Source organism: Vipera berus (assembly GCF_964194415.1).
Source record: "Vipera berus genome assembly, chromosome: 1".
In the NCBI taxonomy this organism is placed as follows: domain Eukaryota; kingdom Metazoa; phylum Chordata; class Lepidosauria; order Squamata; family Viperidae; genus Vipera; species Vipera berus.
The window spans coordinates 336,333,371-336,360,704 of NC_138202.1; the positions used below are offsets into that span (position 1 = coordinate 336,333,371).

The window sequence follows — 27,334 nt, forward strand, 5'->3', positions numbered from 1 at the left end:
AAGTCTAAATTCACATGTGTAATGTTTTAAGTCTGGAGGCACTTTTTAAAATCTTGTGTACCCCAATGGACATGTTTTCACCAAGATATGAAGCAAATTGGACTGAGCCACTGTTATTCTGTTGGATTTTATTTTTCCACTTCTTTTTTGCCATGCTTGATAGATATTAGGGTATCTACTAAAAGAACCATGTATAACCATGTATAACCATGCTAACTTAGGTTTCTGATGGATTCTTTTGCTTTGTCTTCACCACTTTATTGCTACTAACTTTCTTTAGACCCTGCAGAGCAGAAAAAACACGCTGAGATTCCTACAACTCTGCAAGCAAACCAATACATTCAGGATACCAATCAAAACAGCAGCTTCTGCAAGGAAGGATAAGATGGCCTTTTCAGATGTTGTCAACTCTTAATTTTCTTGAGATCCAGGCTGAGGGCAAATGCAAAAGAAAGTGAGGGTCACATTTTGACTTTACATAACATAGCAAAGCATTTTGGAACAGTAGCAAGGCAAGTGCCTAGAAATATTTGGGGCAGATTTCTAGAAACTGTGAAGTCCCAAGTCACTCCCAACTACTGTATGTAGCCTCAGTACACTGAAGTGTGGTAAAGCATTACACACTTGCCTTCCTATTGTTCCAAAATGTGACATTCCAGAACTTATCACTGGCCTAGTATGCCTGCCTGAAAAAAGAAGCACAAGTAGATCTTTGTCCCTAAATTCAACTTAATTAAGCTAAACAAATTGACTAAACAGTGAAAACTATAAAAAGTTCTGTGACATTTGGAAAAATAGCAGTGATTTAGCAGTTTTTCCTGGAGTACAAATTTATATTTATTTGTTAAATATGTATACATCCATCTCATCAAGAGGCGACAAAATAAATATTAACATTACAATTGGCTACATTTGAATCACTTCATTTGAATTTGTGCAGCATTATCCTTGCAAGAGAATACACTGCTGTGTCAGATTCATTGGAGCAGAGGTGAAAATAGTAAAAGGAGATGATTGGTAAAATTAAATGTACGAGAGTAGCCAAAGATGACTATATATATAAACAATAATTATTCATAGAATGTTAGGTAATTTAACAGACTTTTGAATCCAAATCATTTATTTGAACACTTTCCTGTACCATCTCCTTGTACATTCAAAAAATGCTAGCCTCTTGATGATCAACCAACTTCAACAAAGCTATTAATTTTACCTTTTGCTCTGGTTCATGGTGTAATTGTGCTGCCAATTTAAAACAATTCTGAATTAGAATCTTCAGTCTGTGGCAAATCAGAGATTTGATCTATCAGGAAGCATGGCATGTCAAGTAAAGAAAGAACAATTTGTGTTGGATTTCTCCTGATTACTTGGGCGTATCCATGGAATTTTCTTTGCAATAGTACTGCTAAGCTTACCATTGCCTTCTTTCAAGATGTTTCTTCAACTTTTCAGTCTGGCCTTCAGGAATGGAATATCTTAATGGTCTCCCACCTAAGTATTAACCAAGTCGAATTCTCCTTAATTTTTTTTAAGATGAGCAATGTTGGATAAGGGACTCTAGCAGAAACACTTCCTTCTTCTCTGTCTGCAGTTTCAGTTCCATATCTGTATATACTAGCAAGCCTAATTTCTGCCCAGCTCTGCTATTCCTTACTTACTTCGCGCAAACAGCAAAATCTGGGTCTTTCTCTAAAATGCTTAGCTCAAACTATTTTTTCAACCGTCACTCCTTAGGATTGCAGCACAAACAATGCACATTGTGATTCTTAGGGAGGCAGTAACTAAGGGCAAATCCCTTCTTGACAATAACAAGCGGAAGAGGAACGGAAGAGGAAGGAAGCTTCACCGGCTGAACTCCTGCCTGCTTTCACTTAAAACGCACAGCCTCCGTTTCACTTCCGAAAAGACTCCACTGCCGTCTAATCTGCTCGCAAAGCATCCCTCGTCTTCCAATGAGGGAGGGGGGGAGAGGACAGAGTCACGAGCTTCTCCCCTCCCCACCACGGTCGTTGCTGAGAAGGCGGCTTGCAAAACGTGGGCGCCTTTGCCAGCTCAGCCGATTGTCAGCTGATCGACGGCGGTCATGTGACGTGCCGAGGAGGAAATGCACCAGAGCCGCTGCGGAGGATAGTTGGGGCCGCCGGCTTACTTGAGGGCGGCAGGCATCAGCGATGGCCTGGACGAGGTACCAGCTGTGCTTGGCGGCGCTGATGCTAATCACCGGCTCCATCAACACGCTTTCCGCGAAGTAAGTCGGGGTGGGACGTGGGGAGGCAGCCCCGACATCGTCTCGTCCTCTCTGCCCGCGTTAGAATAGGACGAGATGGAGCTTGGGAAGAGCAGCTGCCGTTAAAAAAAAAAAAACAAGAGGGGCAGCCCAAAGAGCGACCGAGGTTTGCGAAAGGAGTGTAAGGAATGGGGGGAGTGCGGGGTGGGATGGAGGGAATAGTCTGTGATGAACTCTCTGAGATCCTCCATTCTTCCAAAACATGGAGGGGAAAGGCACTGATGATGCTACCTAGTTTGGATAATGAACGGTTTGCAAGAAAACAACCAAGCTCACAGAACACCAAGGACCTCTCATTTCAACCCTGAGCTACAAATATTCTCTTTTAAGAGTCTCTTGCCAGGGTCTTGTGTACTTGCTTGAATGCCTTTTTTTTCAGAATAATTGGAATCTGTTGAACTGGTTAGCTAGACATTAATTGCAGTTTTCAGAGTTGGGGGGAGTTCATATAATGGATTAACCTAAAGATTATCAACCCATAGCTGCTAGGTTCTCTTACTTGATATGCCCCCCCAAAAAAATAAGTTATATTATGGCTTAATGTAATGGTACCATACTGGTACTGTATGGGTTCCCATTGAATTACAGTTACTTAACCTCATTACATTATAGGCCATTATGTGAACTGAGCCAGTATGTTCCCAGTTGCTGAGAAATGCCAACAGGAGACCATTTTATTGTAAGCTGCCCAGAGTCACTTAGGTGAATAAATAAATAAAATCAAGTTTCGGAACTTACATCCTGTTTAATAGCTTCTGAAAGATAGTTTTTGTTCATTGTGAAGCTGAACTGAAGAAGGACTTTGATCCTGCACAGTTCTTCTGAGGGTCCTATCACATTGTGAGGTGGCTGGAGACACATTTTACACATTGTGCTGAAGTCAGGCCTCTTTCACCAGGGTTAGTAGAATAATCCACATCAGTTGAGTTCACACAGCATGGTTTGCTGTACACCTTGATTTACAAATCACAATTGCTGGGATTAGATATCAGGCTAGCAGTAAAAAAAAGGCAATTCAGGATGATAAATAAGCCCTTCCACTTAAACTTACCTGTGTTATCTGCTTTAACTGGCCAAAGTATATTTTAATAGATGCAAATAACTGCGAAGCTAGGGATGACAAGTGTACACAAATAGGAAAAGGGGGGGACTCAGTTCGTCAAGAAGCTCGTTTTTCTCCTTCCTGTTTCCATTTATTGGATATGAGGGAAATACCTGGAGATAAAAAGCTATTCCACATATTAAGGGACCCTGTTTCCTGGAAGTATTTCTCTTTCAACTTCATCACCCATTTTTCTCTTTGGTGGCTTTGCCTATTCTGTCTGAAACTTGATTTTCTGGTAAACAAGGGGATTGCTGCTGCAGATAAGATAGAGGAGAGAGCAGATCTCAAGACTGAGAAGGTAGCCAATGATCAATGAACATTCTTGTCATTTGGTTATAGCACATTGAGATTGTTATCAGAATTTCAGTGGAAAAAGAAAAATACACTGAATTGACACCTCTTTGAATGAAGAGGAATGTAGTGAAGCCTGATTTATTCAGAGAAACAAAAATGTAATATTGTGGTAGATTCTGAACGAAAATGAATATATATTTCAGCACCTTATTAGCAAGAGAGAAAAGCATGCTAATAGTGCCTGACAAGTAGGGGTAATAATGTTTAGGTAGCCTTCTCCAACCAAACCCTTTATCTATTCAGTCTCATCCAACTTTCAGACCCTTTAAGATCAGCTCAATATCTTGCTTGATAATATTGATTCATCATTTTCTTTACCAACCTTGATTTCTCTAAGGAATTTGATCACATGATATGGTCAAAATAAGACAGCCTTAGCTTGATAATCTTTGCTTCCAGTGTTATTTCTGGTATGGTGTAATCTAAAATCTCCTTGTTGTTTTTATTGTCCAAGACATACACAGTAGACATCTCCAGATCCATAAATTAAAAGGAGTCTACTCTTCTATCCACATTTTTATTGTCCATTTTTATCATCCTATATAAAAATAATCATTTACTATTCTGCAGTTGGTATGATGGCTTGGTGGATCTTCCTTCTACTTGCTGCAGCATGGCTAAGTGATATTCTATATTTAATTTTGGGTTAAAACATCTTCAGTCATTTTTAGAACCAAATGATCTAATAAAGTCCTTGGGACTGATTCAGTCAATTTTTCTCTTGATGTCACCATTTCCAGCTGTTTTTATTACCTTAAACTTCTTGGTATTTACCTGCAATCCAGCTTTTTTCACTTTCTGCCTTGATCTTTAGAATAATTTGTTCTATAGCATTTTCTGCTAGTAAGATGGTGTCACCTGCATCACTTAAATTGCCACCAATCTTTTTTCCAATCCTGATTCATCTTAGTTAAGATTGCTCAAAATTGCCTCTATGTATAAATCAAAAAGGGACGCGGTGGCTCAGTGGGTTAGGACGCTGAGCTTGTCGATCAGATGGTCGGGAGTTTGGCGGGTCGAATCCCGAGTGCTGCGTAACAGAGTGAGCGCCTGTTACTCGTCCCAGCTTCTGCCAACCTAGCAGTTCGAAAGCACGTAAAAATGCAAGTAGAAAAATAGGGACCACTACGGTGGGAAGGTAACAGCGTTCCGTGCACCTTTGGCATCTAGTCATGCCGGCCACATGACCACGGAGACGTCCTCGGACAAGCGCTGGCTCTTCGGCTTTGAAATGGAGATGAGCACCGGCCCCTAGAGTTGGAAACGACTAGCATGCATGTGCGGGGGAACCTTTACCTTTACCTTATAAATCAAAGGGGATAGAATACAGCCCTCCCAGACATTTTTTCCAGTCTTGAACTAGTATGTGTTCTGACAGCATCTTTGTTGTTGCATAATGATTTTATTGATTTAATCAAGAATACTGGAACATTCATTTCTTATAAATACTTGGATAAATTTTAATGTAATTGAAAAGCTTCGATATTGTCAGTGAAGAATAAATATATGTCCTTTTGAAATCTGCATGCTTTTTCCAACATTCAAAGTGTGGTTTCAAGTACCTTTTCCTCTTCTATGTTTTGGACAGCTCTTTTTTCATGGTTTGTTGTATGATTTTCAACAAATTTTTGCTAATGCATGAAATCAAGGCTTTTGTGTAGCAGTTGCGAGTGTCACCCTTTTGGAGGGATTGGGATGTATCTTGTTTTTATTATGTATTGCCCTGTTCACCGCCCTGAGTCCTTCGGGAGAAGGGCGGTATACAAATTAAATTATTAAATTAAATTAAATTAAATTAACTTGATTTTTTCCTGTCTTTCTTTATTAGGGCAAAAAATGTATCCTTTTCAGTTTCTGTCTTCCATTGTATACAATGCTCATCCCAGTATTTCTCTTTTTTTTTTAGTTTTAAGTTGAAAGTCCTCATTAAGTTACCTTGCTTTGTCAGCGATGGCTTTAGCTTTTCTTCTGTATTTAATAATTTGGATGATTTCCACTAAAAGCCATTTGCTTTGCTGGATTTTTGTATGGCCATGTTTCTGGGCTGTTTATTTGAAAACTTATTTGGATCTTTCCACAGTTCATTTGGTTATTTTTCCATGGTTAATTAACTCTTAGTTTATTTCAACTACATACTATATAGAGGTGAAATCTTCTCAATATTACATTTCCTACATACAGGACTATATTCTTTTTTGATGTTACAGAATTTGAATTAAAACCAACTTTGCCTACAAGTAGTTGATAATTCAAACCATAGCCTGCAATGGGTAAACTTTGAACAGAAATAACTGTGTTTTTCCATTATTGGCTATATAACTTATAATTGATTTTAGTTGCAATACAATGTATTTGTCAATGTCCAAGTGTACAACTAGCATTTGGGTTGAATAAGTCTTGCATTGGTAGTCCTCAGCCAGCCACTGTTGTGGAAGTGCCCTAAGTAGATACTTGCTTCATTTTTTTCTAGTATAAAATATCTGCCAACAATTTATGCTTCTTCATTGTCTTCAATTTTGGTGTTGAAATGTCCCATAAAGTATATTCTATCTCTTTTCAACCTTTTTATAGCACTTCTTAAATGTCAGCGTAGAACTATTCTTCAGATACTTCTGTTGGTGCATAAAGTTGGACAAATGAGACATTCAAAGATTTAGTTTGGATTTAATCAGCTATTATTTTTGTATTTAGTGCTTTGAAGCTGTCAACTGATTCGTGAATTTTATTTGTTATCGGTGCTTCTGATGGTGTCACTTCTAGAACAATACTGCATAAACTCATCTGACCAAAAATTATCTCAGTGATGCCAGGAATGCCTATTTGATCATTGTCATTTCTTTCTTGATGTCTAGCTTTGCATGGTTCATGCTTGGGACATTCCACATCTCCATTCTTTTTATTTTCTTCCATGTAGGTGGTTCTTTTTATCATAGTCAGTAGTCACTCTCCTCAAATATTTCTCTTTCTACATCATTTCCTAGATTGCTTGTAGCACATTGTTGTTCTTCCCAACTAGCAACTTTGATATATTTTTGCCTGAGAGTGGATCATAAAGTATTTTTCAGCTCTCCCTATTGGTGCCACTTGGGACCAACATACTGTATAGATGTGTTTACAATTAATATGGCTGGATTCCCCAACCTAGTGTCCTCCAAATAGATTGGGTTTAAATTTGTATAAACCAGCCAACTTAGCCAAATATAGCTGCATGAAGACATCCAGTTGGGAAAAATTGCTTGAGTCTGAGGCTTCTGTTCTTCTTAAGTCTATCTCATAATACCTGGTTGCATTTCTTCTACCTATAGCAGACATGTCAAACACAAGGCCTGGGGGCCGGATCCAGCCCGCGAAGTGGTTTCATGTGGCCCACGAAGCCATCCTGGAAACAGTGAAGGAACAGCCGCCACTGCCTTGGCCCTGGCCCAGAGACCCTCCTTCTGCCAGAGACCCTCAGATCTGTCCCACTCCTGCCCAAGCCCCCATAGGCACCCTTGATGCCAACTATGTAGAGCTGGCCATGCACACCCAGTAGGCCATAAGCACTCTAGCCATGCCCCCCTGGCTATGCCCACCCAGCCCCCTGAGGGCAACTGCAATGCTGATGCGGCCCTCAATGAAATTGAGTTTGACACCCCTGACCTATAGGTTTCCTCTGATGGTTGTAAACATTGAAGAATCTGTGTGACTGTTAGGCGTTGTAGCTATATTCCTGATTCTTCCAAATTTCATCAGCTAAATCTCTGCCACAGATTTGTTTTGACTTTTTGCAAGCTCTAGTGCTGAGTAAGCAAACTTGAAAGATGACAAGTCATGACATTTTGGGGGGGACATATCTGTGCTCTAAAATTTTCCTAGTTTATTGAAAGAAACCTGTGGGGTGTAGCTGCTTTAAACATGTTTGCACATGTTGTATTATAGTACTTTTAAACTCATATGATTTGTGAATGATTACATAGCTTTGCCCAAAAATTGTTACGAGGCTTAGATGGAAGCCTCTTAGATGGAAGAGCAGGACAATTATGTCTGAGTGTGGCTGAATTTGGGAATGGGTGACATATAAATCTGTAATAAATAATAAATAGTTGGCCAGATTTGGTTTTGCCTCTACTCCATCAGCTTGCTGGTACATACTGGCAAGATGGAGAGAGCTGGTAGTTCAGGGACTTTGCTTTTACAAGTTCTCAAACTTCAGCAGCTCCCAACAGTCAGATTGCCCCTTACTCCCAACTTTTTCAGGTCCTTCCTCATAATAAAATTCTGAATGTAGCCTTTGCCATCATTCCTTAGCTCTCGTGTTACTGCATTTTGTATCTCATTTTGTTGTCTTCTACACGTTGAAATAGGCCCAAGCAAGTCATATCGTGGTTGATATAGGAATGGGCAAAATTTCAAGGTTTTGCTCAGCTATTCAGTTTCTTGACTTTCTGGTAACATCATCAGAGTTTTGTTTTTTTTACTTCTGTGGGAAGTAGGTATTAAGTTGGGTGAATGAGATTTCATCCCTGCCTTACCCTTAAAGTTCCATCTCAGAAGAAGTCTGAAATGGTAGCACAGAAATTCAGCCATTGTGCTTAATACTGTGGCCTAATTCACACAACAATCTGAAAAAATGGTGGTGACTTATGTTGAATCTAGAACTATCTAAATTGACGTTGTCAGTGCTGACTGTCAGAGAGGCTTTTCACATTTCCAGACATAAAATTTTCTCTACTCATCCTGAAGCTGCTGAGGATTTATTTTACACGCAGAGTAGTTATGCTACTAAGCTATGCTCTTTACTCTGGTCTAGCTTTGTCTGTTGTGAATTAAAAGCTCTTATAGCCACTCCATCTGATATGAAGACTTTCCAATCTCAGGAGGCCACAAATACCCTTTTCAGACGTGGTTTTGCTTGCAACTGCACAGATAGCTGACCCATCACCTACTCTGTTATAGTGTAGCATTCTTTATCCCCATCAACTCTCTCTTGGGTTATTAATTAATAATATTCCACCAATACTGTGGGGAAGGAGCTCTTTGCATTATAATCCCTTTTGGGGCAAGATCCTGTTGCTATATTTTGTAAGCAACCTAACAATGGCAAGCATTGTTTATCACCCATTTTTGGCAAAACGATAAAAAATATCCCTATCAAAGCAGGTAAAAACACCCTCCAATTCAACCCTACCTTTCATTGGCATTACTGAAAAGTTGCAGTGTAAAAAAATCTTAGCTGCCCCCCCACCACTTGCCCACAGACCTAATCTCCATCAATATATGTTTAGCAATAGCGACTGTGTACCTACTATATCGTGTAATTATTGGGTGTCTTTTTGTTCCACCAAATGTTACTTTTGGCATAAGTGAATAGCAGCTTTGACACCTGAACTGTGAAAGATCTGTTCTTGTGTTACTTTGCTGTATCAGAGTTTCCAATTACAGCAACCAGATTTGGCCTGGTGTCAGCAAATAAACTCTTTGCAGTTTTGTTTGCAGTTAGATATCTAAGCTAGGGACATGTCCAGGCAAAGAAATGTATCAAAGAGCGATTTTTCCCTTAGAAGTTGAGCAAAGTCAATAAACTGGCTACGATTAATTTATGGTTTTGCTTTCCCTAGTAGTCATTTTCTTCAAATGTGTTGAGCTGTGGTTGGAGAAGGCTGTTTAAGGAGTATTTCTTCACTTGTCTTTCAACTTGGCCTTGCTAGCAGGGTATGCATCTTCTTCAATATCTGAATGAAAAGGACCGTTTCCAACTGCCACTATCTCATCTATTAAACAGGCAGTTTTGGCTTGAAGTGAGAAAGACAGGGACATTCTCAAATTGCTTTTTCGGGAGTTGAGAGCCAAACATTAGAAACGTTTTGGTAAATATTGGTTTATTAGATCTCCACTTATAAGTGGGGCTTCTTCTAAGACCTTACATACGTGAGATACTCATCTGTAGGACAGGTTTCTGTACATTTAAACTCTCAGATCCCCAGTGTGGCTCCCACAGGTAGGATTTGTCCTTCAAGAGGTGTGGATGACAGAATGGCAGGTAGAAATCTAATGAATCAGTGACTTCTAGCAGATTCTCCATGTGATGAATGGACTAGTCTCCTGTTCTGTACCAGCCTGCTACCGGCCCTGCAGAAAAGGCAGGGACAACCCCTTTTACAAGAAGGCAAGAGGCTGGAACTAAGCCTGCCAAATTTATGGATGCAAAAGCAAACAGAACAAGACACGAACCATGAAACAGGAGCTATTCAAGCGGTTGCCTTCAGCAAACCAGCCCTCCCACGCATTCCCCTTTTTTACAGTTCAGGGCGTGGCTTCTCTCTGCCTCCTTCCGAGGTGCCCCATTGCCTTCCTCTGTTTACTCCTGATTGACTGCCTCCTGCGTCGGGCGTCCTTGAACAGGGCCAGCTGTGGGTCATCTTCATCCACGCTGTCAGGCTCACACAGCTGGGTCTGCGTCGTGACCAGGTGGGAGGGGCCTGGCTGAGGATTCTCATCAGCAAGCTCTCCAACCCCCTCAGCAACCTCTCCAACACCCCCCTCCTCCTCCTCTGAATCGTCCGACCCAACTGCCGAACCCACAGGCTGACCCTGAATCACAACATCTCCATTACCATTTTGCACAAGCTTTTACAACGTTTCACATCCCCAAATGCCAAAATGTGATGTAAATCCGAATCTTGGGGACACATATTCTAACTGAGGCCTCACTCCTTCCTTTCAGGTGGGCTGACAAACTGAAGGCACCGGGCTGCCATGGAACAGAAACACACAATTTCCAGCATCCCTTTCTACAGGTAACATTGGCAAGATTCTGCACTACTTTCTTTCATTGTATCTAAACCACTTAAGTCATATGATGGGTGGGGAATTCTGGGAGTTGAATTCTACACAATTTTAAAATTGCTAAGGTTAAAAAATACTGGGCCAAACTGATTTCTGTGATGCTAAGAGCAGAGGTTTTTCTGATTCTGCATTCACAAAAATCTCCGTATTCTTTTTTGCTTTTGTTTTCCCGTTTTGTGACACATCTGCATGTACGCCAGGGTCTATTGCTCTGTGTGCTGCTGCCCTTAAATGCACATAACCGGTCCCTTACTTGCAGTCCTGGGCGATAGTCATGCCAGTATTTCTCAAGCAGAGAGAACATGGAGATATAATCAAGCCAGATATAGACTATTTTGATAGGTATAACTCAAGCTCTTAGTGCAGGTTTTCACATGCATTTCCATAGACGTGGGGGGGGAATCATATTGAGTTGAAGTTCTGGTGACTATTTCAGCACATTAATATAGTTTTCCTGGCAACAATGCCAGTGGTGGACCATTGTCTTCTTAGATTTTCTTTCATCTACAGTCCTGGGATTTCCCACGTGTCTCCCATCCATTTTATAACTACATCTAATCCTGCTTAGCCTCCAAAACCAATTAGGATTGAAGCGATGCTGCCATCTACTGAGGCTTTCAGAGAAAACACAGTTGAAATGGTCATGAATATACACTGAAAAGTCCGAATCCTTGATTCAAAACAACTTGGTAATTTGTACAAGTTCTGCCAGGAGATTGAGAGCAGTTGGTGGCCTTGGGTGTTTGCTATCCATGACAGTCCAGAACTTTGACAGACTTTTGGTTTGCATTTCAGGCGGTGGGCATGTTTCTGGGGGAATTTTCCTGCCTGGCTGTCTTCTACCTCCTGCTCTGCACTGACCGGAGGAGGCCAGAACCCACCATGACACCTCCTCAGCCATTTAACCGATTGCTTTTCCTGCCTCCAGCACTATGTGATATGACAGGGACTAGCCTCATGTATGTGGGTAAGTGTGTTAACAGATGGGTGCATAAAATAGCAATAGCACTTAGACTGATATACTGCTCCATAGCTTTACAGCACTCTCTGAGCAGTTTACAATGTCAGCATATTAACCCCAACAATCTGGTTCCTCATTTTACCGAACCTGGAAGGATGGACGTCTGAGTCAACCAGTTAGGATCGAACTCCTGGCTGTAGGCAGAATTAGCCTGCAATATTGTATTTTAACCATTGTGCCACTAGGGCTCCAGTAAAAAATCCAGTAAAAGAGTGGGGGAGGGGGAGGTTTTACTAAGAATAGTATACTTTGGAGGAGTTTAACTCTGGCCTTGAGAAAGATGAGGGAGAGAAAAAAAACCAGTTGATCAGCCCTGGGAAAGTAAAAAGCATGAGAAAGAGGCTCAGAATGACCCTGCCTTGACCTGGTCCTTAAAAGGGGTCAAGGGGCAAGTGTACAGATTTTCAGGATTGTTTGTTATAGCCTACAAAAATAAAGTTAAATCCCTGAAGTTTCTGTTCCTTGCTTCTTGCCTGTCTGAAAGGACTGAGAAACACCTTCCTCTCCCTCTTGTCTGTTTGAAAAATGCAGTCATGCAGTACTTCCATTCAGAAGCCACTGTTTTTAACACAATAGGAAAAGCAAGCCATTCAGAATAAGTAAATAGCTTAAGTCTGATGAAGCCGAGCACGTAAAGAGTGGCAAATCATGTTTTGGGATGTGGGCACCAGTCTTGATATAACCACCTACCAAGTTGGGGAGACAGAATAAAAGGATTTCGCTCATGGAAGCACTATTTACTCTGTAGTATACAATCCCTTTGTCATCATTTTTCTTCTCCTGCTCTTCCCTCTGGAGCAAAATCTCTTGGCGCTGTATAATGTCTGAAAAGGAAGGGGGACAACGTAAGTTCTTTTATTTTGAGCATCCGTTCATGCTATCGGAAGCCCAATTTCCAGTTGTCCTTTGTCTCCTCCTCCTCCCAATTTTTCCTCTAATCACCATTCTTCCCTCTTTCCCCACTACCCATTTTTTGCCATTCCAGCTCTGAACATGACCAGTGCTTCTAGCTTTCAGATGTTGCGTGGAGCTGTGATCATCTTTACTGGCCTGCTCTCAGTAGCCTTCCTGGGGAGGAAGCTGGTACTGAGCCAATGGCTGGGCATCCTGATCACCATCGTAGGGCTGGTGGTGGTTGGCCTGGCAGATTTGCTGAGCAATCATGATGAAAGCCACAAACTCAGTGAGATCATCACAGGTACGTGGAGAGTGTGTTCTAAGGCCAGTGGCCATTGCAGGTGTACTTGTTCTGTACCAGCCTGCTACCGGCCCTGCAGAAAAGGCAGGGACAACCCCTTTACAAACGGCAAGAGGCTGGAATTACGCCTGCCAAATTTACAGCTACAAAAACAAGACACGAACCAAGAAACAGGAACTTTAAGAAACACGAACTATCCAAGCGGTTGCCTTCAGCAAACCAGCCCTCCCCACACATTCCCCTTATATAGAGTTCAGGGCGTGGCTTCTCTCTGCCTCCTTCCGAGAAGCCCCATTGCCTTCCTCTGTTTACTCCTAATTGACTGCCTCCTGCGTCGGGCGTCCTTGAACAGGGCCAGCTGTGGGTCATCTTCATCCACGCTGTCAGGCTCACACAGCTGGGTCTCCGTGGTGACCAAGTGGGAGGGGCCTGGCTGAGGGCTCTCATCAGCAAGATCTTCAACCCCCTCAGCAAGGTCTTCAACACCCCCCTCCTCCTCCTCTGAGTCGTCCGACCCAACTGCCGAACCCACAGGCTGACCCTGAATCACAACAGTACTGGAGAGTGGTTTCCTTTGCAGTTCATGCTCTTTATCTTCAGAGATCACAGGCTCACTTTCCTGTCAGATGTCCTCAATATCCAGATATGCTTTCTGACCGTGCTATGCTCTTCTTCATTAGGATTGTGATGCTTAGCTTAAAAACATTTCTCTTCTTCTTCAACCCAAACATCTTAGTTCAGAAAGCAGTGTCCCCATACTTTCGGTTTTAGATTTCATCACTCTGATTCAGAGTTCCAACACATGGTGCAGGAGTCCATCCCCCAGAATTTCCAACCTATGGGATTAACTGACCAAGAAATACCAATGTTCTGGTCTAACACATCTAGAGAGCTGGTGGGGGGGAGATATATGTTGTAAATAGCACCCAAAAAATAACATACTGCACCTCTAGCATTTGAATTTATATAAATGCAAAAGATAAAATCAATACCTTATCCAGGATGTTATCAATCATTATCTACTAATGGTCTTTCTAGGGCACGGGTCGGCAACCCGCGGCTCCGGAGCTGCATGCGGCTCTTTCAGCCGTCTCCTGCAGCTCCCAGTTCTCCTCCGCCATGTGCAGTTCCCCCCCCCCCAAAAAAAAGTGGGACTAAAAAAGTTCAACCAATCAATTCAAACTTCTCATGAAAAAAAAACTCGCAAAGTTTGAATTAATTGGTTGAACTTCTTTGGTTTGTGGGACTGCCCACAAACCTCTTTTCTTCTTTTTGGACTCCACATGGCGACAGCTGAGGAAGTGACTGGAGGACTGCTGGAAAGGTGAGTGGGCCCATTTTCCATCTGCTGCTCCTTCCTTGGGCTCCCTTCCTCCGAACACACCGCTGCCGTCTCTCCCGACTCTCTTTCCACCCCACTCTTTTGCAGCAGGGCCGTCCGGCCCTTTTTGTGTCTGCTGCAACTTCCTTGGGTTCCCCTCCTCCGAACACACCACTGCCGTCTCGCCCAACTCTCTCCTGACCTCACTGGGCAAAACAGTGGAGGAGGGGAACCCGAGGAAGGTGCAGCAGATGGAAAAATGGCCAAATGGCCATGCCACAAAAGAGTGGGGTGGAAAGAGAGTCGGGCGAGATGGCAGCAGTGTGTTCAGAGGAGGGGAGCCCAAGGAAGTTGCAGCAGACGGAAAAAGGGCCAGATGGCCCTGCCGCGAAAGAGTGGGGTGGGGAGGGAGTCGGGCGAGACGGCAGCAGCCCTTTTTCCACCTGCTGCACCTTCCTCGGGCTCCCCTCCTCCGAAAACACTGCTGCCGTCTCGCATGCCTTTCATTATTTTTTATGATGATGAGGGAATTGCAGGAAAAAGAGAGGGCCGGTGAGCTTGAGGCTTGCAGGAGGGAAGAGCTGCGTGATTGGATGGCTGGAGAGAAGCCGAGCAGGCAAACTTAAACAATGAAAGCAGAGTCCACCTCGGCTCGTCCTTTCTCTTCGCCGCTTAAGCCCCGCGGTGTCTGTGCCCGAAACGCGATGGTGAGCAGCCCGCACTTCATTTCCTCCTCCTTCGCCTCAGAAAACCCAGAAAGAGAGAGGGGGGGAGAAGGCAAATGCAATTGCCTCTCTCTGTCTCTGTCTCTCTCTCTCTCTCTCTCAGCGCAATCGCAAGCTTGCTGCCTGCCCAAGCTCTCAGCCCCCCCTTTCCGGGACAACGTCCCCAGAAGTTCCCTTCCTGGCCAGGCCAGGGGCTACCCAAAAAGACCGAAATAGCGGCATCGGGATCTGCGAGCAGGGCGCCAGCAGGAGAGAGGTCAGGTGGGCGTTGCAGTTTGGAAAGAGAATTTCCTGTTTTCCTTCTGGAAAGGCACAAGGGGGGGGAAACAGGCAAAAGAGGGGAGTTTTCCCAGTCAGCCAGCCAGCTCCCCATTCCTGATTTTATGCCACATTCAAAAAAAGAACCCCAAGCCTGGCACCGTGCAGGGTTTGCGCCTTGACACTCTCACAGTCCCCTTGCTTGCCGCCCTTGCAATTGCATCGAAGCTTCGCAACAGCGCTCAGAATAGTGGGGAAGGAGGAACATTCTGGGGCTCAGGGAGGGAGGGAGAGGAGAGCTTAATAGCGGTGAGGGGGGTGCTCAGCCGCCCTTCTGGCTTTGCGCCGGGGCTGCTACCGTCTTTGCAGTGGTGGTGGTGGCAGCGGCGGCATCGCCTTCCATGCCGGTCCTATTGCAAGCTAGGCGTGCCCCTGCACGCTCACAAGAAGGACAGGAAAAAGGGGGTGGGCTGTGCCGGTGTCGGGTTGGGGGGAGGAATAAGGGATGCACGGGGGCAGGGTGTGTGGGAGGAAGAGTCGGAATCCAAGGTGTTCAAATCTGGGTGGGCTCCCAGCAAACACAAGCCAAAGAAGTGATGGGAGAAGGAAGAGAGGAAGAGAAACTGTGGGTGGTGGGGGAAGCCCCCCGTTTCTTCTTCTTCTGGCACAAACTCTGTGCTCAAGCTGGAATGGGGAGGGGGAGGAGGAGGAGGAGGAGGAAGAGTGGTGTTTGACAAACTGCCAGCCAAACTCTTTGGGAGAGGGGGCACAGGATGGAGAGGAGGGCAGCTTGCCTTGGAGAGGGAGGGAGGAGCCCTCCTCGTCTGCCCTATTCCCCTCGCTGCCCCATGCTTCCTCCTCCTCCTCCCCCCCCCCAGTAAACTGCATGCAAAAATCCCACAAAATCCCCCAAATCCCGCAGCAAGCCGAGATAGGCAAGTCCGAGCAGCAGCCTCGGAAGAATTGCTGCAGCGGCTCCTCCTCCTCAGCTCCCTCGGAGCAGTCTTTTCCGAGGGGAGGGGAAGCCAGGACGGCAGAGCCGTCCATACCAGAGCTGGATGGGGGCAGGGCCGGTGCGTGTCTCGCCTTAGGCTCCACTCTTCAATCAAGCCCCCTGTTCTGCGCATGTGCATGCGCATGCGTGCGCACATTTTGCACCTCCCCAGTTTTTTGTGGTTTTTTTGAGGGAACCGGTTCCGAGTGGCTCTTTCACTGTTTCAGGTTGCCGACCCCTGTTCTAGGGTAAAAGAGTATGTGTATAGTTCCAAAATAGCTTTTAATGTGGTTTCCGGAGAGTAAGCCATTTCTCCATTTATGGGTTACATCCACATAGTTGATTTTAACAAAGGTTACAATCTCTAGAGGATTGGTGCTATAGTGTGACAGATATGTAAACTTGGAGTTCTTCGCTGAAATGGTGAAATGGACTGGCAAGGAGCTCAGCAACAATTTTTCCTGCAATTCACAGAGTATTCTATGTCATAGACCAGACATGTCAAACACAAGGCCCGGGGTCCGGATCCGGCCCGCGAAGTGGTTTCATGTGGCCTGCGAAGCCATCCTGGAAACAGTGAGGGAACGGCCCCCACTGCCTTGGCCCTGGCCCAGAGACCCTCCTTCTGCCAGAGACCCTCAGATCTGTCCCACTCCTGCCCAGGCCCCCATAGGCACCCTTGATGCGAACGATGTAGAGCTGGCCATGCTCACCCAGTAGGCCACGCCCACCCTGGCCATACCCACCTGGCCCCCTGAGGGCAACCGCAATGCTGATACGGCCCTCAATGAAATTGAGTTTGACACCCCTGTCATAGACTGCTGCAACTGGCTTAGATTATTTATTTTATTTATTTATTTATTTATTGATGGGATTTATATCCCGCCCTATCTCCCGAAGGACTCAGGGCGGCTAACAACAAAACATATAATAAGTACAGAAATCAAGATAAAAATAAAATTGAAATCATCTGTGCAATAAATTAAAATTAAGGAGTTAAAAATAAATTAAAAATTCTAAATATAAATTAATTAAAATGCCTGTCAGTCCAGGTCAGCCTGGTGGAACAGGAGTGTTTTGAGGCCACGGCGAAAGGATTGGAGGTTTTGGGCCATCCGAAGCTCAGGGGGGAGCTGATTCCATAGGGCTGGCGCTCCCACAGAGAAGGCCCTCCCCCTGGGGGTCGCCAGCCGACATTGCCTAGCTGACGGTACCCTGAGGAGGCCTTCTCTGTGTGAGCGTACTGGACGATGGGAATTCGTTCCCGGCAGCAGATGGTCCTGCAAGTATCCCGGACCTAAGCCATGTAGGCCTTTAAAGGTAAGTACCAGCACCTTAAATCTCACCCGGAGGGCAACTGGTAGCCAATGCAGCTCACACAGGAGGGGTGTAATATGGGAGTATCGGGGTGCTCCCATCACTACCCGTGCAGCTGCATTCTGCACCAGCTGAAGCCTCCGGGTGGTCTTCAAGGGCAGCCCCATGTAGAGAGCATTACAGTAATCAATACGGGAGGTGACGAGTGCGTGGGTGACTGTACGTAGGGCATCTCGGTCCAAAAAGGAGCGCAATTGGTATATAAGACGAATCTGTGCAAATGCCCCCCTAGCCACGACTCCAATATGATCTTCAAAACTGAGTCGTGAGTCTAGGAGGACGCCCAGATTGCGTGCTCTATCAATGGGAGGTAACATCTCTCCTCCTATAGTCAGAGATGGAATCTCTTGGACTAAACGAGATGACGGTATGTACAGCCACTCAGTCTTGGCCGGGTTGAGTCGAAGCCTGTTTTCTCCCATCCAAATCTGTACCGCTTCCAGGCAACGGGACATCACATCGAGGGCATCACTGGGTTGGTTCGGGGTGGAGATGAATAGCTGGGTATCATCAGCATATTGATGATATTTCACCCCGAAGCTACGGATGATCTCTCCCAGCGGCTTCATATAGATGTTGAACAGGAGGGGCGAGAGCACCGAACCCTGAGGCACTCCACAACTAAGAGGCCTAGGGCTTGACCTCTGCCCTCCTGCCAACACCGTCTGCGAACGGTCCGAGAGGTATATTATATTAAACAAGTCATGGTAGAACGGCTATTTGCCATTAAGGTTATAGATAAATGGAATCTATGTGTCTAGTTTATTATTTTATAACATGCATTGCTATTAAATTATATGGCTTCAATAAAACTAATCTGCAATGTAATCAAAAGAATAAAAATTGTACGGGGGAAAAAAGACAAAAGCATAGGGGGGTATGTTATCTCCATATGTAACAGAATAGATGATTATTTCACACACTTTTCCTCTCAAGATTGGATAGAGATAGAGGAAATAAGTGGGAGTGTGTGCCTTCTGGAATGCTTAGATTCTTGCTTCTCTGTAGGTGACCTTCTCATCATTATGGCCCAAGTTATTGTGGCCATTCAGATGGTGTTGGAGGAGAAGTTTATCTACAAGCACAATGTTCATCCTCTGCAGGCTGTTGGCACTGAAGGTATGTAAGCCATCTTGGAATGTTCCCAGATGGGTGTCTGGGTTCACATGAATCAAGAGTTACCATCTGTGACAAAATAGAAAGATGATTTATAAATAATTTGCTGCTACAGTTGAGTACTGTGTTCTTTGAAGATCATCATGAACAGCAGCAAATTATTGGCTGAAAGAATATCCCCCAAAAGATTATTTCTATTTCCTCCGTGTACAAGGCATGGCATAATTCTACAGTTCCTAAAATGACCAGTTTTGCTCCTTCCTTGCTTGGGGAGAATTATCCCCTTCTTTTAGCAGTCATTTTTCTTGAGGTTTTATAGGGGTTACAGCTTCCAGACAGCAAAGCTGAGGATTGTGAGGATAATAGACTCAACATATCTAGAAAGTTGGAGAAGGCAACTTTGTAACTACTGGAAGTATTTTACGTTGAATGTCTCCTGGAGATTCAGCAGGTAGCAGTATCTGACCAATCTTGCCTGGGCTTGGAAGTCAAGTAAGGTACTGGTGGGAGACTAGCAGGAATGTCCAGAGGTATATCGAAATTGGGACATAAGAAAAACATCCTAAAGGAGGCAATGGAAAGCTGCATTTTTACTCTTGCCAAGGCTATGTCAGTGTGATCACTAGGACTTGAGCACAACCTAAAGCTGTCTTTACCTTTTTGATAGGACCAGTTGGAGGAGATTGGCTTATAATCCTCCTGGGTTTCAATCATCTTCATTTCTTCTTCCTTCTTAACAGGTTTCTTTGGGTTCATCATACTCTCCATCATCCTGGTACCCATGTACTACATACCTGGTGGCAGTTTCAGCGGTAGCCCACGGCAGGTACTGGAAGATGCTATAGATGCCTTCTGTCAGATTGGCCATCTGCCACTTATTGCTGTAGCCCTGCTGGGCAATATCAGCAGCATTGCCTTCTTCAACTTTGCTGGTATCAGTGTCACGAAAGAGATCAGCGCTACCACCCGGATGGTACTTGATAGCCTACGCACCATTGTCATCTGGGTTGTCAGCCTGGCCATTGGCTGGGAGTCCTTTCATGGACTGCAGATCCTGGGTTTCCTCATCCTTCTCGTTGGAGCTGCCCTTTATAATGGACTGCACCAGCCCCTCCTTGCTCGCCTGCCCTTGGGGAGGCCACCAGCAGGGGTTGCAGCGAGAGATGTTGATAGAGAAGGTCTCATTGCCACAGATGAGCTTTCCATTAATGGAGATAGTTGATGGCAATGGAACTCTTATTTCTGCACCACAACTTTGAACCTTTTATTGAATGAATTGGCCTGTATTGCTGGGAGATCAGGCTGAAAACACCCAACTGGTTTTAAGATCTGTTTGTAACTCTGGGGACGCTTTGCTGAACTTTAAACATCTGGATGGTTCTCCATTATATCATTCTTCTGCTCTTTACTGAAGGAAGCAGAGGGAGTTTTTACCCTTTCTTTAGCAACCACAGAGTAGAGGTCTGCTGCTGCTAAGCAGCCCTCAAGTGGTTGTGGGCTCTCTCCTAAGGTTGCTTGGAAGCCTTGCTCCATCTTTCTTCATCAGCATTTTGGGATGGGGACAGTGGACGTAATTGGAAAGATTTCCTAGAAACCTTATAGTTCCTAAGCTGTACCATCTGCTTTGTGGGTATCTGTCACTTCATTGTTTATCTTCTGTTAAAATAACATCACAAAGCAATTAGAGGAGGGCATTTGCTTGTCCCCAGTAATCCAACCTGCATAAAGGATACTCTCATGCTTCTGCCAAGTAGAATTTTGTCTACTCTATTTTAAAAAGACGAGTACAAGTGACCATCTTTTCCTGAAAATGCAATTTTCATAATTTCTGATTCTCACTACTTTGCAGGATCCTATCTGAGTTGGTCACCAGAGGTTTAGTCTTCCAAACTTTCAGACTCAGGCTGGAGCCCATTCTGAGAGAGAGAATTTCCCTGAGGATGGGTTCCAGTACAAGTCTAAAAGCTTGGAAGATTAAACCTCTGGTCCTGATGACCGACTCAGATTGGATTCTGCAACATTATCCTGGGACATATATTTTCCTCTCGCTGTTTTGTCCAAAATGGCCTTCCCCAACCTGCATCTTTGCCAACATTGGCCGTATGGCATGGAGAGGATGGGCAAGAGGGGCAACTCAACGTATGCAGGAGGGAACAGCAAACCAGGAAAGGTTTCATTAATCTGCCTATATACCTTGCCTTTTTCTTGATCCTTTAAGTAAGAGCTGCTCTAGTGAGGTCTAATGGAGCGCTTTCTGTTTCCTTCTTGTCATGTGAGAAGTTTATTGCTGACCTGGGTCAAAGCTGGCTTGCAATAAAGCTGTTGTTTGAGTAATAAGATACAAGCTGCTTTATTGAGCAGTCTTAGGTCAAGGGCATGGCATGCAACAGTTTATAGTCTGGAATTACATTCCAGCATTTTTTGCCCCATGATGCACAGGATCTGGGATTTAGTGAAGCTGCTCAGGCTCTTAAGAGAATAGCTGGTCCTGGATCATGCACAGTTTGAAAAGAGGGAGCTCACGAGTTACTTATATGTGGAGGTGTTTTTGTTTTTGTTCTGCTATTTATACTGAAAAGGCCTAGAGTTTAAAGGCCAAGTGCCAAGTATTTTTTTTTTCTGAAACAGACTGGGCAGTTGGCACACTTGATGTACTCTTTTGATCTCTGTTTACTTATCTACCGTGCCTGAGCAGCAAGAAGAAAATAGGGACTTTCAGGAAAATAGTGACTCATTTCCAGACTCTTGCTTTTTCCAAAGATGCTACAGCCCTGCCGTCTAAAAGAAAGCCCATGCTGGAGCAGGCATCCTGATAAGCTGTGGCCTGTTGATGGGTTTTAGGGCTGCACAGAAGGTGTCTTCTTTTGAAAGACATCCTAAGTACCTAAAATCAATTGTCCAGGTATCAGCAACCTCTCTTTCCTTGATAGCTTCCTTAAGTGCTGAGCAGATCTTGCCCTTGTGCCCTTGGTAGCTGATGACACCGTTGAGTGATACTTGGTTGGGGCACAGAATGAAGGTAACAGTTGGGTTTCTCCTGGTTGGGAGATATTAACAAGAATGCAGTTTTGTAATCAATAAAATACTTTCTGATTTGAAGTCATTTTATGTCTGTTAATTTGAAATTTATTTTTATGTGGGGCTTTAAAATGTTTTATCAGCACAGCTGTCCTGAAGTCTCTGCAGAAATGGCTGGGGATGGGGATCAATAGGCATCGGATATCAGTAATCAAATGGCAATACATGAACATGTTCAGATGCAGTAGGGTCTCGATGTAAACCAGCATAATCCTCGTGGATTGTTTAGGTTTTTTTTAAAAAAGGTTCAAGTCTTTCATAATTAAAAAAAAGATTTTTCATGAGTTAGACCTATTGGCAGTCTTATTTATGTCTTACTTCCTCCTCTTTAAAATTCAAACTGGAGGGACTTCCGGTTTGCATCATGGCGTCGCAGTTGAAGGAAAGCGGGGCTCCGCTTCCCATGGCTGATTTCACCCTGCCAGGGGGCTGGGCCTAAAGTCGCCCCGAAGAGGGGACCCTTGTAGATCACGGAAAGATGACAGTTGATCCGTTGATCTGAGGAAAGCCCTCCAAACTGGCAGGGGAAAGGCTAGCTACACTTCTGTTGCTAGCCCAAGCCATCGACAACTGAATAAAGGAAACACCAGCATTATCAGCATTTTAAACAACGTGCGTGGAACTGGGTGAAATTATTAATCCTTTCTCTACTTTGATATTTGACTCCTGGATGAGACACTCCCATAAAGCAAGAAATCCCAAAGTGTGAGAAGAAAGGGGACTTTTTGCTCCCCCCTTCTAAAGAGAGAAACAAAGTGGCGGGTGAATCCTTTATGGGGGGAAAACAAAGAATATGCTAAAATGAAAGCTCTACAAGACAGAGTGTTGGCAAATCGCAGAACTGAGAAATTTGTTAAGAGTTGTCTCTTTGGAAAGAATATTGGGATGAAATTCAAGAAATTTGAAAGCGAAAATAATTGTTTTTTTTTTAAATGTTGGAAAATGGACATCTGACACAGATAAATAAAAATCCTGAAGACCCAAAGATAATTTCGGAAATGGAAAGAATACATCATCCTTCAAGACCTCAGAATATACTTGAAGATAAGGAAGAAGATTCTATAGAATAGACTATAAAGCCCTCAGAAGAAGCATTAGAAACTGGGAAACAAGAAATGAAAAGAGAAGCTAAGGGAGGAAGAAAATGGGAGCTTTTTAATGAATATGACTGGGCTGAATTCCCCCCTCAGAAATACCTTAAATGGCTTTTCCTATCACAAAGAATACCCATAAAAATTGAATAAAAATACTTTGATGGTTTAACTACACCAGGGGTAGGCAACCTCGGCTCTTTTATGACTCATGGACTTCAACTCCCAGAATTCCTGAGTCAGCTATGTGTCATATGAGTCATAAAAGAGCTGAGGTTGCCTACCCCTGAACTACACGGTTTTGGAAGCCAAAGAAAGAAAGCTAGAATTTGACTAAAAAAAATAAGAGAACTTGATTGATTGGTTGGGGCCTTATATTACCAAACAGGTGTTTGAATATGGCTAGAAATAGATAACTTTTAGTTATTAAAAGACTATATTTAGAAAGATATGATTTATACTTAGAATGATGTATGTTTCTATGAGATGGGAAACATGAAAATAACGGGATGGTTTCTAATAAGGGAAGCTTTTACTCACCTTAGTGTAACTATTGTTGAGAAAATCGTAATGTATAAAGATATTTTGAACACTGAAGGGAAAACAAAATGGAAACGAGCTGGGAAAACAGGTATTGGTTTAATAAGGTGACTGTAATTGCAAATAAAATTGAGTTACAAATTCGATAGAAAAGATGCTATAATTTAGAAGCAATGTTAATAGATACAATATTAGAAAAATGATGAAGAAACATACATTTAATTTTGTATGTATGTTATATGTATTAATAGAAAGAATAGCATTTTTAGTGTCTGAAAAGTGAAGAAACATCACTTGAAGAAGAGAGGATTAAGAAAATGTCAGAATGTGCAGAAATTAAGAGCGATATTGAAGAACAAAGAAAAGGAAGATATAGTTTTAATATGTATTAAGTAAAAAATGAACGTGATCCACTGGAGAAGGAAATGGCAACCCACTCCAGTATCTTTGCCATGAAAACCCTATGGACAGTACCAAAAGGCAAAACGATATGACGCTGGAAGATGAGCCCCTCAGGTCGGAAGGCGTCCAATATGCTACTGGGGAAGAGCAGAGGGCTAGTACTAGTAGCGCCAGAAAGAATGAAGCGACTGGGCCAAAGCCGAAAGGACGCTCAGCTGTGGATATGTCTGGTGGTGAAAGGAAAGTCCGATGCTGTAAAGATTTTTTCTCCATAGGAACCTGGAATGTAAGATCCATGAATCAAGGCAAGCTGGACGTGGTCAAACAAGAGATGACAAGACTGAACATCGACATCTTAGGTATCAGCGAACTAAAATGGACAGGAATGGGTGAATTTAATTCAGATGACCATCAGGTATACTACTGCGGGCAAGAATCCCTCAGAAGAAATGGAGTAGCCTTCATAGTCAATAAAAGAGTAGGAAAAGCAATACTGGGATACAATCCTCAAAATGACAGAATGATCTCAGTTCGAATCCAAGGCAAACCATTCAATATCACAGTAGTCCAAGTCTATGCCCCAACCACCGGTGCTGAAGAGGATGAAATTGATCGGTTCTATGAAGCCCTACAGCACCTTATAGAACTAACACCAAAAAATGATGTCCTTATCATCATGGGGGATTGGAATGCTAAAGTAGGAAGCCAAAAGATAACCGGAATAACAGGCAAGTTTGGCCTTGGAGTACAAAATGAAGCAGGGCACAGGCTGATAGAATTTTGTCAAGAGAATACGATGGTCATAGCAAACACTCTTTTCCAACAACCCAAGAGACGGCTCTACACATGGACATCACCAGACGGTCAACACAGAAATCAGATTGACTATATGCTCTGCAGCCAAAGATGGAGAAGCTCTATACAGTCAGTAAAAACAAGACCAGGAGCTGACTGTGGCTCAGACCATGAGCTTCTTGTTGCAAAGTTTAGGCTTAAACTGAAGAAAGTTGGGAAAAGCACCAGGCCAGTCAGGTATGAATTAAATCATATCCCCGTTGAATATACAGTAGAGGTGACAAATAGATTTAAGGAATTAGATCTGATAGACAGAGTGCCTGAAGAACTATGGACAGAGGTTCGCAACATTGTACAAGAGGTAGCAACCAAAACCATCCCAAAGAAAAAGAAATGCAAGAAAGCAAAGTGGCTGTCTGAGGAAGCTTTGCAAATAGCTGAGGAAAGGAGGGAAGCAAAAGGCAAGGGAGAAAAAGAAAGATACGCCCAATTGAATGCAGAATTCCAGAGAATAGCTAGAAGAGATAAGAATGCCTTCTTAAATGAACAGTGCAAAGAAATAGAAGAAAACAATAGAATAGGGAGGACCAGAGATCTTTTCAAGAAAATTGGAGAGATGAAGGGAACGTTCAATGCAAAAATGGGCATGATAAAGGACCAAAATGGCAGGGACCTAACAGAGGCAGAAGAGATTAAGAAGAGATGGCAAAATTACACAGAAGAACTATACAAGAATGAGCTTAACGTCCCTGATAATCACAATGAGGTGGTCACTGACCTCGAGCCAGACATCCTAGAATGTGAAGTGAAGTGGGCCATAGAAAAGCTGAGCAACAACAAAGCTAGTGGAGGTGACAGTATTCCAGCTGAGCTATTCAAAATCTTAAAAGACGATGCAGTAAAAGTGCTACACTCAATTTGCCAGCAAATTTGGAAAACTCAACAGTGGCCACAGGATTGGAAAAGATCAGTTTACATTCCAATTCCAAAGAAAGGCAGTGCCAAAGAATGTTCAAACTATCGCACCATTGCACTCATTTCTCATGCTAGTAAAGTTATGCTTAAAATCCTACATGCTAGACTCCAGCAGTATGTGGATCGAGAACTACCAGAAGTACAGGCAGGATTTCGAAGAGGCAGAGGAACTAGAGATCAAATAGCCAACATACGCTGGATCATGGAGAAAGCTAGAGAGTTCCAGAAAAACATCTACTTCTGCTTCATTGACTATGCTAAAGCCTTTGATTGTGTGGATCATAACAAACTGTGGCAAGTTCTTAAAGAGATGGGAGTACCAGAACATCTTATTTGTCTCTTGAGAAACCTATATGCGGGCCAAGAAGCAACAGTGAGAACTGGACACGGAACCACTGATTGGTTCCAAATTGGGAAAGGAGTCCGGCAAGGCTGTATACTGTCGCCTTGCCTATTTAACTTATATGCAGAGCACATCATGAGAAAGGCAGGGCTAGATGAATCAAAAGTTGGAATTAAGATTGCTGGAAGAAATATCAACAACCTAAGATATGCAGATGATACCACTCTAATGGCAGAAAGTGAAGAGGAACTGAAGAGTCTCTTGTTGCGAGTGAAGAAGGAGAGTGCAAAAGTTGGGTTGAAACTAAACATTAAGAAAACCAAGATCATGGCATCCGGCCCTCTCAATTCCTGGCAAATAGATGGGGAAGAAATGGAGGTAGTGACAGATTTTATTTTCCTGGGCTCCAAGATCACTGCAGATGGGGACTGTAGTCAAGAAATTAAAAGACGCTTGCTCCTCGGGAGGAAAGCCATGGCAAATCTAGACAGCACACTAAAAAGCAGAGACATCACCCTGTCAACAAAAGTGCGTATAGTCAAGGCTATGGTCTTCCCAGTTGCAATGTATGGCAGTGAAAGTTGGACCATAAGAAAGGCTGAGCGCAAAAGAATTGAGGCCTTTGAACTCTGGTGCTGGAGAAGACTCCTGCGAGTCCCTTGGACTGCAAGGCGATCAAACCGGTCAGTCCTAGAGGAGATCAACCCTGACTGCTCTTTAGAAGGCCAGATCCTGAAGCTAAAACTCAAATACTTTGGCCACCTAATGAGGAGGAAGGACTCACTGGAGAAGAGCCTAATGCTGGGAAAGATTGAGGGCAATAGAAGAAGGGGACGACAGAGAATGAGGTGGCTGGATGGAGTCACTGAAGCAGTAGGCGTGAGCTTAAATGGACTCCAGAAGATGGTAGAGGACAGGAAAGCCTGGAGGAACATTGTCCATAGGGTCGCGATGGGTCGGACACGACTTCGCAACTAACAACAACAACAACAAAAAATGAACCCAGACAACACATTTATTAAGCACTTATGATTTGTAAAAATTAGAAAATCAATAAAATTTTATAAAAAAAATAAAATTCAAACTGATAGATCTGCAGCTTTTCACATACATAATCTGACCTTTAGGCAAGTCTGTTGCTAAGCATTTAATTCTGAGGGTGTAGACTTCCTAATAACAGCTGAGTATCTTAATCCTGGGAAAGTGCAGTACTGTGGCTTGCTTGAGTGATGTAAGAGTGAAAACACAGGTACATACATGAACCATTTATCCCAGCTGCAAAGATGGCCATTCATTCTAGAGGGAAATATTGATGTTGGCGCCTATCTGACATGTTAAATAGGAAGATAGTATGCTGCAAAGCAAAATGCCAGTGACAGTATAATTCTAATTTACTATAACTTCTCTATTTCACACAAAGAGCACATAAGCATTGTTGGGAAACTGGGTGACTGCAACTAGTACTTTGTACAAATATGTGCATATTTTCTTTAAATGTTGCATGAATCATTCAGGTAAGGGGTCTCCAA

The 27,334-nt window shown here is 43.4% G+C and overlaps 1 protein-coding gene across 1 annotated transcript; it reads left to right on the forward strand.

Annotated features, from left to right (window-relative positions):
- Positions 1-2,085: 2,085 nt before the first annotated feature.
- On the forward strand, positions 2,086-21,856 carry SLC35F6 (solute carrier family 35 member F6). The gene is made up of 6 exons (XM_081313417.1): positions 2,086-2,248; positions 10,450-10,522; positions 11,367-11,538; positions 12,578-12,790; positions 18,474-18,584; positions 19,322-21,856. Exons 1-6 carry the CDS (start codon positions 2,172-2,174, stop codon positions 19,801-19,803), a joined length of 1,128 nt encoding a protein of 375 aa, XP_081169543.1. The 5' UTR covers positions 2,086-2,171; the 3' UTR covers positions 19,804-21,856.
- The last annotated feature ends 5,478 nt before the right edge of the window (positions 21,857-27,334 follow it).